General features: G+C 43.0%; 1 protein-coding gene across 2 annotated transcripts in view; it reads left to right on the top strand.

The window, feature by feature from the left end:
• The first annotated feature begins 8,165 nt into the window (after positions 1-8,165).
• The window catches only part of CD99 (CD99 molecule (Xg blood group)), a 60,097-nt gene continuing 58,265 nt past the window's right edge, over positions 8,166-9,997 (top strand). The window contains exon 1 of one of the 2 annotated variants that reach the window (XM_069072881.1): positions 8,166-8,485. In XM_069072881.1, the coding sequence (XP_068928982.1) occupies positions 8,416-8,485 (70 nt within the window). In that variant the 5' untranslated portion in view covers positions 8,166-8,415. The remainder of the gene's footprint in view (positions 8,486-9,997) is intronic. The other variant, XM_069072880.1, reaches the window with a different exon arrangement.

Genomic DNA, 9,997 nt, shown 5'->3' with positions numbered 1-9,997 from the left:
GAGATGATGTATCCTGTGTAAGAAGCAGAGAAAGGCTAATGTGGGTGATCTGGAGAGGATTAGAGGGAGAATGAATTTTCAGTGAGTCTGGAAAGATTAGTCAGGGCCAACACTAATTATCTATCATGGAAACTATCTGTTCCCCTTTTAACTATTCCTCTTCACTTCCCCTAATCAGAGTGGATTACTATTTCTCAAGTCCCCCCTCCTAACAATTCACCCTTTGAAGATGAAGTTTGTTTTCCTTGCATTTCTTCCCCAACCTTACCTTGCCTGATAAACTCATCTCTTTCCTCTCTCTGCTCCCAGCTATCTCCCAGCTGATTTTCATATACTTCTACTGTGTGAGTATATACTGTGTAGGCACAATCCTCCTTTTTTCTGGATCAAATATAAGTAAGGCTTATAGGATGCCTGCCTTTCTTGCTACATTCATATACCCTTTTTAAATTCTGCAGTTTTGAGGAGTAGTGAATTTACCTCTTTTCCCCTTAGTCCATTCCTTTCCTCCTCTCTTTTCTTTCCTCTTTTGAAACCATCAGATCATGACAAACCCACCCCTAGTTCCTTGGGTCATCTTATTTAATTCCTTCTGCTAATTCAGAAGCCTTTAGGATTCTGAAAGGAATTAGAATGTAAGAATGACTTAATTGCTTAACCTCCTAATTGCTCAGGTGCATTAACCTTTCTAGCTTTTTGTTGATTCCCATGTTTATCTTTCAAAGTTTTCTCCCAGGTCTTTTTTTTTTTTTAATTAGCAATTCTTGAAAGTTCTTTATTCCATTTCTCCTCTGCAGTTTGCATTTATTTTGCAGAATTATTTTGTTGTAAGCATATTTTCTATATTATCATTTATGATTTTCTCTGCTTTATAATTGCTGCTAGTTTCTTAGGTGATGCAGACTATGTTACCTTGGTATTTGGTCTCTTTCTTTGTTGGCTACTTGCAGTATTTTTTCTTTGAAGTCAGAGTGATAGATTTTGACTGTGACATTCCTGTGATTTCATAGTTTCTTTCAGGACGTGGCCAGTAGATTTTTTATATTTTCATTTTGCCCTTTGGTTCTAATAAATCTAGACAGTTTTCATTATGATTTCTGAAAATATGACATTCAGTTATGTATACTTCTCATGAAAGTCTTTTTTCTTTCTCAAATGAGTGTAGGTAGGAGGAAGAAAAATAAAAGCTTGTTAATTTTTTTTAAAAAATTAATTAAAAGAAAAGATGTGTAGTTTTCAGATTAAAAAAAAATTGGTCATGGATCTCAAGGAGTCTGATGATTCTTAGGTGAGCTTTCCTTGACCTGCTTTTCAGGTCAATATTTTTGATAGTAGGCAGTTCACATTTTTGTCTAACTTTTCAGTCTTTTTATTTTGTTCAGTATTTCTTTTTCTTAAAGAATAATTTCATTTTATTTTCTTCATTTCTTTTTTTAAATGCTTCATTAACTTCTGATTTACATCATTCGTTTCTGCCATATTTTGAGTTACAAATTTTCTCCCCTTTTTTTCCCCTACCCACTGCCCCAAAATAACAGTCTCACAGCATATCCCCTCCTCCAGTCTCCTCTCTTCCATATTTTCTCCCATACCTCTTTCGACTTTTCCAGTGGATCTCTATGCCTCAGTGCCTGTATATCTTATTTCCCCAATTACATGTAAGATGGTATTAATAATAGTATATATGTGTACATATATATACACACACATATATATATATATACATATATATATTTGAATATTTGATTTTAAAACTTTCAATTCCATATTCATTCCCTTCCTTCCCCGTCACCCACCCCCACTGGGAAGACAAGCAGCTCAGTATAGGCTGTACGTGTGTGGCTAATGCAAAATAACAACATAGTAGATACATTGTAAAAGACTGAGTACACTTCCCTCCCTCCCATCCCACCTCCCACTGGATCCACTCTCCACCCTGATCCTGTCCCTTTTCAAAAGTGGGTGCTTCCAACTTCCCTCCCCCCCCCAGCCTGCCCTCCCTTCCATCATCCCCCCTCTCATTCCCTTCCCCCCCCTATTCTCCTAGAGGGTGAGATACCCTATTTAGTGTGTATTTCACTCACTCCTCAAGCCAGATTCAGTGGGAATAAGGTTGACCCATTCCTTTTGCCTTCCTATTCTTCCCCTCAGTTGTAACCATTTTCCCTTGTATGAGAGTTTACCCCAATCTGTCTCTCCCCATCTCCTCTCATTGTATTCTTCTCTCACCTCTTAATTTCACCTTTTAAGTATCGTCCCTTCCTGTTAAATTGGTCCTCTGCCCTCTATCTATGTATACCTGTAAACATATATACACACATTCACATATGTGTGTGTATATATATATGTATATTTCTAATCCCTTCAACTACTAAGGATAGTTTCATAAGTTACAATTTACTGTTTTTCCATGTTGGAATGTTGATAGCTCAACTTTGATAAGTTCCTTATGATTCCTTTTCCCTGTTTACCTTCTTATGCTTCTCTTGCTTCATGTATCTGAATGTCAAATTTTCTATTCAACTCTGGTTTTTTCAGCAAGAATGCTTGAAAGTCCTCTATTCCACTGAATTACCATATTTTCCCCTGAAACATGATACTCAGTTTTGCTGGGTAGGTGACTCTTGGTTTTAATCCCAGCTCCCTTGACCTCCGGAATATCACATTCCAAGCCCTTCGATCCCTCAGTGTAGAAGCTGCCAGATCCTGGGTTATCCTGATTGTGTTTGTACAATATTCAAATTGTTTCTTCCTGGCTTTTTGTAATATTCTCTTCTTAATCTGGGAATTCCGGAACCTGGCTATAATATTCCTAGGAGTTTTCTTTTTGGGATCTTTTTCAGGCGGTGATCAGTGGATTCTTTCAACCTCCATTTTGCCCTCTGATACTAAAAATCAGGGCAGTTTTCTTTGAGAACTTCCTGGAGGATGCTTTCTAGGCTCTTACTTTGGTTATGGCTTTCAGGTCGTCCAATAATTTTTAAATTATCTCTCCTGGATCTATTTTCCAGGTCAGTGGTTTTTCCCATGAGATATTTCATATTGTCTTTTATTCTTTCATTTGTTTGGATCTGTTTAACAGAATCTTGATTCCTCATAAAGTCATTAGCTTCCATTTGCTCCAATCTAATTCTGAAGCAATGATTCTCCTCATTGAGCTTTTGAGATTCTTTTTCCATCTGGCAAATTCGGCTTTTTAAGGCATTCTTCTCCTCATTGCCTTTTTGAGCCTCCTTTGCCATTTGAGTTAGTCTGTTTTTTAAGGTATTATTTTCCTCAGTCAGGCTGTTGACTCTCATTTCATAATTTTCTTGCATTGTTCTCATTTCTCTTCCCAACTTTTCCTCCACTTCTCTTATCTGCTTCTTAAGGTCCTCTATGGCCTGTAACCAGCTCGTATTTTCCTTTGAAGCTTTTGGTGCAGGAGTTCTGACTTCACTGATTTCCTCATGTTCCATGCCTTGCTCCTTCTTGTCCCCAAAATAGGAGTGTAATGTTGGAATCTTCTGTCTGCTTTGTTTCCTTTGCCTGCTCATTTTGCCACTCAATTACTTGACTTTTGGGCTTTTTGCCACAGTAGGACTCTGCCACCAGACAGGGGAGCTTTCGTCCCAAACTCTGGGGTTTTCTCAGCTGCTGGAGGTATTGGGTGCCCTCTCTGAGGTCTCCACACTCTCTGGCAAGCTGGACACACACCCCAGGACCTCCACCCTAGACTGCAATCCAGATCCAAGCAGGTTAAAGCAAGAGCGATTACCCCTCAGACTGGTGCTTGGTCCCCCTACACTCTGCAGGCCAGGAGCTGAAGCCACCATGTGGCGCTGGCAGGCTGTGCTGGGGTCTCAGTGGTTTCTCGCCCCGGGGGTAAAAGCCATGCACTCCCACTTACTGGGTCCCAAAGTCCAGACTGCACTGGCCTCTCACCTTGTCCTTTGTGTCTATGTATTGATAAATCTGGAAACGGCCACAGCTGCTGCTGATCTCTGGAGTCCCTCTGGTTGGCAGCTGATCAGGCCCGCCCTGGGGCTAAAGCCTCTGTGTGGGGCTGGGCTTGGCTCCCAGAGCGCTGCGCTGGCCGATTCCTGCCGGCCTGCCGGGCTGTCCTCAGCAGGAGGTTAGCTTCTCTGTGTCATTATGTGGGTTCTGCAGCTCCAAAGTTTGTTTAGGGTCCCCTTTTTACATAGATTGGGGAGGGTGGAAGCCGGAGCCGCGGGAGGGTCGTGCTTCTACTCTGCCATCTTGGCTCCGCCCCCTATTTTCTTCATTTCTTTAATTGCACTATGTAGGTCTTAAATGTGTTTTGGTAGTTCAGCCTTAATATTTTATGTACTTTATAGTTATCTTGTATTAATTTTTTGCTATTTTAAACTTGACAAATGCCAACATATGTGTATACTTCCACATACAAAGAACATAGAAAGAGTACTATATATGAAACCAGAAATCCCTTCATGAACAGCTTTTTTTTTTTGGAGGGGGAAAGTAGAGCAATTGAGGTTAAGTGACTTGCCCAAGGTCACACAGCTAGTAAGTATGTCAAGTATCTGAGGCTGGATTTAAACTCAGGTCCTCCTGACTCCAGAGCCAGTGCTCTATTCACTGCATCACCTGGTCATCCTTAACAGCTTTCTTTTTTAAAGTACATACTCAATTCATCATGTTAGTTCCAAAGTTAACTCAATTGTCCTGATACTTGCTGTCTGAACCTTCTTTTTTTGATCTCTTCTTTATATTTTCTTCAAATATGTCATTTATGTTCTTCTCTTCCTTTCTGTTTTCCCCATCATAATTACTAACTTCTCTTTATCTCCACTTAAATGCTTCACTTGTAACATGAATAATGAAGGAGCCGTCTTCCCAGCTCCCTCCCTCCGCTCCAACCTCACCCATTGCCCATGGCAGATGCTTAGAGTTGGCCTTCCTTGTTCTGGTCAACCATGCAGAACCTTTGGCTCTTGCTTCATGCCACGTATGACTCTTCTGTGAGGGGCTTGCTCTAGATGAAGAAGCACTCCCAGCAGACACCAAAAGAACTCAATGGACCTACCAAAGAGAGTAGCTACTGAGTCTTTCTTGGCTGTGCTTACTCCATGGGTCTCCAGACTTCCAAGAAGTCTTGGGGGAATGGGTGGCACTTTGTTATTACTCCACTGTTGCCCCATTTGCAGTGTAGACTTACACAGGTGAGCTTATGCTCCTGCCATCCTTCTCTGCTTTATGTTTTCATTCTTGAGGATGTAAGAGTCCAATTCTCAAGGTGAATGTCTCCAAATTTAGAGCCAATCTCATGAGTTTGAAAGGTCCTAGTTTTAATGAGGGAGGCATCTGAGTGTAGCACATTCCAGTAGAAATAACCAAGTGGAAAGTTCAGGCAAGGTCAGAGTTTAGAGCAGAGTTATAATGCAGAGCTCCAAAGCAAAATGTAAACTGTCCAATCAGAAACCCCACAATCTACTTTATGTTCTGATGAAGTTTAAATATCATCCTCCTAGGAGATTTTAACAGAAATGATAAATTGTTCATGAATTCTATTCTATTTATATGTATGTACAAATGCCCTGTGTTTACATTCCTTTTATATGTAGGAATAAATTATCTGTCTCATTCTTGACTCATTTTGTACATTGAGTATTTTTAACATTCCCACTCCCATTTTGGAGAGGGCCTTGGGTAATTTATCCATAAGTACAATTGTTGATAAGAGTGTTGTGAGGGAAGAAAGGACTTAAATGAGCTAAACAGTGAAAACAAGAGACCCTGATCTCATTCATTGGAGGTAGGATCCCTGGGACTGGACTGGGACTGGGTACAGAGGAAGAGAGCAGAGAGTGAGAGAAGCACTCACCATTACACTCCCCTGCCACCCCTCTCCCTGCCATTTATTCTGTCTCTTAAGGGTAAATTAGGTAATCAGACAAAACAAACACACACTGGCCAAGCCCAAACAAGTATTTGCTTCTGATTCTTTTAATTAATTTTATTGTACATCCTGAAATCGGGGCCTCTTGGAGTCAGTCTGAACTGTGTGCAAAGTGTTATGCAAATTAATTTTCTGAGTCAAAAATAGTATTACAATCAAACCATTTTCAGAATATTTCCTCTAAGAGTAAAGATTCAATGCATGTCAAATCCATTTAAAGGAACAGATGATATATGTGTTTGCTTAAATACCTCCTCTTCTGGTAAGCATAGACCCAACTATAGAAGCTCTCCTTCAATTCATAATTTTAGAAAAAGGGAAAAGAATAGGGAGTTTCTGGCAGTTAAATCATTTCAGTTTTCAGAGTTCTGAGATAAAAATTTACATGCAGTGGAGTCCTTCATTGAAAGAGACTTAGACTGAGGTTTTGTTCAGTAAGGGCTAGGGATTCGATTCCTGATTATCAGTGACAGAGGAAATACCAGAAGGGGACAAATCCTTCTCCCCCTCTAGCTGGCACCTTCTCTGCAGTGTATAATCTTAGAAAGTCATCAGAGGTTTTGAGAGTGAAACAGACTTGCCCAGTCACTCACAACCAATGTGTCAAACACAGTGCCTGTAACCAGGTCTTCCTGATTCCCAGGTCATATTTACTCTTTCTCACATAGGGTATTTTTCATTTTTAAAACCACAACTCATCTCAATATCCTTAAATATTTCTTGAACACTATGTACTAAGTTCTGAAAAAAGTTATTTTTCAGAATACTATTTTTTTTTAAATTACTTCTTGGTAGTTAATGTTTAATCTAGGATTAGGACATAATGAGGTGTGTTATACCTTGCAATTCTGTTTCCAAAGATACTCTTTCTAAAGAAAATGCAATGAGTGTTTTTTTTATTTTATTTTTTTAATAAAAGAAACCATCTATCTTGGGCCTCAAGGCCACATGTGGCCTTCTAGGTTTGTGGGTGCGACCTTTTGACTGAGTCCAAGTTTTACAGAACAAATTCTTTCATTAAAGGGATTTGTTCTGTGTAGTTTAGACTCAGTCAAAAGGCTGCACTTCAGGACCTAGACTCCCACATGTGGCCTTAAGGCCTCAGGTTTCCCTCCCCTGGTCTAGGGATTGGGGGAGGTGATAGAATTTATATTCATTCTTTTAACAATGATCTGAACAAATTACAGATTTTCTAGTCCAAGGCCTAGACATAACAAAAGAAATTGTGTGAACCTAGTTTGCCAATGAGCCCAACCCCAGCCTTTGGGGAAGTCAGTCAATGTCTGTGGACCTCAGTTTCCACATCTGTAAAATGAGGGTGCTAGATTAGATTGGCCCTAGAGTCCCTTTAAACTCTCTTGGTGCATTCTTCTAAGCTTCTTTACCCAACTAAATTAAGAAAATAAACTCATTTTATCTGTAGGTGATACAACTATCTTATCTGAAAAATGTACTAGAGTTTATGAAGAGAATTGTAAGAAGAAAAGGGACCACAAAGATTCTGGCCTGGATGACAATGAAATAATTTAGCATTGGAAGACAAAAGAGGGGGAAAAATAAATCTGCTTCTGTAGGAAAGAAGAGGTTAGTCAGCCTGGTAAGGCACATCAATCCAGGATCTCTTTCTAGAGAAGTGTGTGTGTGTGGGAGTGGGTGTGTGTGTGTGTGGGAGTGGGTGTGTGTGTGTGTGTGTGTGTGTGTGGAGGTGGGGGAGCAGAAACCAAAAGAAACACAAATCTCCGAGTTTCCACAGCCAGTGTCATTTCGGAGTGGAGGCCAGTGACTCAGGGCTCTATTAGGAACACCATTTCGGAGTCTATCCGAGATCATCCCCCCAAGCAAGAGTTTTATGTGTATTTGGCCACACAATGGCGTTTCTACTGAATTAAATTTCTGTCCAAAACAACCAACCCTGAGACGGGCGCTCACATTTTGGGGCACCCCCTCTTTGCCGGCTTGCCTCCTCCCCCTCCCCCCCAGTCCCTTTAAAGATATTCCAGCCCGCCACCCTCAAAGCAGCAGGAGGTGGGAATATTTGGGGCGCGCTTCTCGCCCAGGACTGAAGCTCGGGAGGAAGAGAGCGGGGCCAGAGAAGGCTGCTGTAGTGCTGGGGTTACCCGCTGCTGCAGAGGCGGCCCCTTCTAGGGCGCGGCTCGGGGCCCCTGGCCAAACGCTGGCTAGTGCCACCCCCTTCTGCGCCCCTCGCGGGGCCCCGATTGGCTGCCGGAGCGGTCTGGGTGGCTCCTCTCCCTACCAGGGCGGAGCGCCGCACCCCTTGGCTGGCCCACTGGAAACTTAACCGCCCTGCTGCTGTCACCCTCAGCCCCCAGTGCCCCTCCCTGGTCCACCCTGGTCCGCCAGCTCTCCCCAGGACAGGATCACCCCTCTCTCTCCTTCCTCCAGTGCAGGTCCCCTGGTCCCGGGGGGGACGCAAGCAGCCCCAGGCCGCTCTGCCAAACTTCGGAGGCCCCGAGTGAGCTTTCGGGGGCGGCACGATGACGGGGCGCTGGACGGGAATGCCCCTCCTGCTCCTTCTTCTCGTGTGCTCTCGGGCTCTAGCCCAAGGTGAGAGGCGCCGCTGGCCCCAGCCTATGCCGGAGTTGGGGTGTCTGGGGGTCACGGTGTGGCCCTGGAGGATTCAGAGGCGGGGAGGGTGGGCAGTCAGTCCCTCTTCCCTGGGAGAGTTTGCCCAAAGCACCCTCCGGGAAGGGGGTTCTTGGGCAGGCCTGCGGGGATCCCTCCAGTGCAGTCCCCTGGGGGCCCGGAAGAAGTGGGAGCAGTGGAGGACGGGGTCCTGCTGTCGGCGAGGATCTCCTTGGCGTTTGGGGCGCAGTCTTCAGAAAGAGGGGACCAGAAAGTGGACGCGTTTTCCTCCCTTACTGAAGTGAGGGAACGTCCGCGCGGGGTGGGGGGTGCGGGGTGGGGGATGCGGGGTGGGGCGTGGGTAGTGGGGAGTGGGGGAGAGAGATGGAATTTTTGGAAAACTCACTTTGCCTCACGTGGTTGTGCGCCCCTCCTCAGCATGCCCTACGCGCTGCGGTTAGCTTTGCCATTTTCCAGCGGGTAGGTTGCCACTTACCCCCCGGTGAGAGTCCCTGGGCAGGAAGTTTAACGGGTTGGTAATTAGCCAAGAAAGGGTTCGGTCTTTTTTGGCCGCCTGAGAAATTGTTAAAGGAACTAGCGGGCCATTGGATTGAAACCTGCCCATCGGTGAGAGCTGGTTACTTTTTCACAGTCGGAAAAAGCTGACCACTCTGGGGAATGGGCCTCTTTAGTAAACAAGACCATTATGATTTTCAATAGGAGAACTATATTTTTTTTCTCCCAGGATACAGTAGAAAAAGGTTAAACATTTGCATCAAAAAGATTCATTACAAAGTAGCTTTACAGGGATATTAATGATTCAATTTTTGGTTCCCCAAAGATGGCCTTTAATTATTGTGAATGAGGCAAATTGGTGGCTGGTTTTTTGAGTAGAAATAATAGAAGTGATATTAACAAAAAAGTGAAGGTATCATGTATTTATGTTATATATGTGAATATGAAGTGAACATATGTAGTATACATATATCCATTTATATGTGTACATGGATGTCTATATGTGCATATACATGTGTAGAGAGAGAGACACACTCTACCTTTGCCTCTCTGGAATTAGTACTATACTTCCGAATAGTTTTTTTGAAAATCCAGATGGCTTATAGGTTCCTTTCAACTACGTGCCTTCCTGCTGCATAAAGGTAAAGCTTGGAGAAAGCCCAGCGAAGTTTTCAGTTTCTCGTTGGAATGCCAGCAATGTGGCATTTAAGCATTGGGGGCTGGTGTTTGGCATCATGTTCCTAGTGAATATTTTAAAAACAATTCACAGCATGTTAGGTACTCATTTTGTGTGCTTTTTATTTTTGGTAGAAATTTCAAGTTGAAGTTTGGGTGTTTATAAAATTTATGGAGATTGGGGGAAAAAGGAGAGAAGATCTTGAAATATGCACAAGTTTTAGGATTTTTTTTCACAGCTTCCTGCCCCACCTTTTGTGTGTGTGTGTGTGTGTGTGTGTGTGTGTGTGTGTGTGTGTGTGT

The sequence above is a fragment of the Petaurus breviceps genome, unplaced genomic scaffold (assembly GCF_028583685.1).
Source record: "Petaurus breviceps papuanus isolate PSGF00001 unplaced genomic scaffold, PetGlider_PUasm1.0 90849, whole genome shotgun sequence".
Classification (NCBI taxonomy): Eukaryota; Metazoa; Chordata; class Mammalia; order Diprotodontia; family Petauridae; genus Petaurus; species Petaurus breviceps.
The sequence above is the reverse complement of the archived record's forward strand: the minus strand, read 5'-3'. Positions and strand labels throughout refer to the sequence as shown.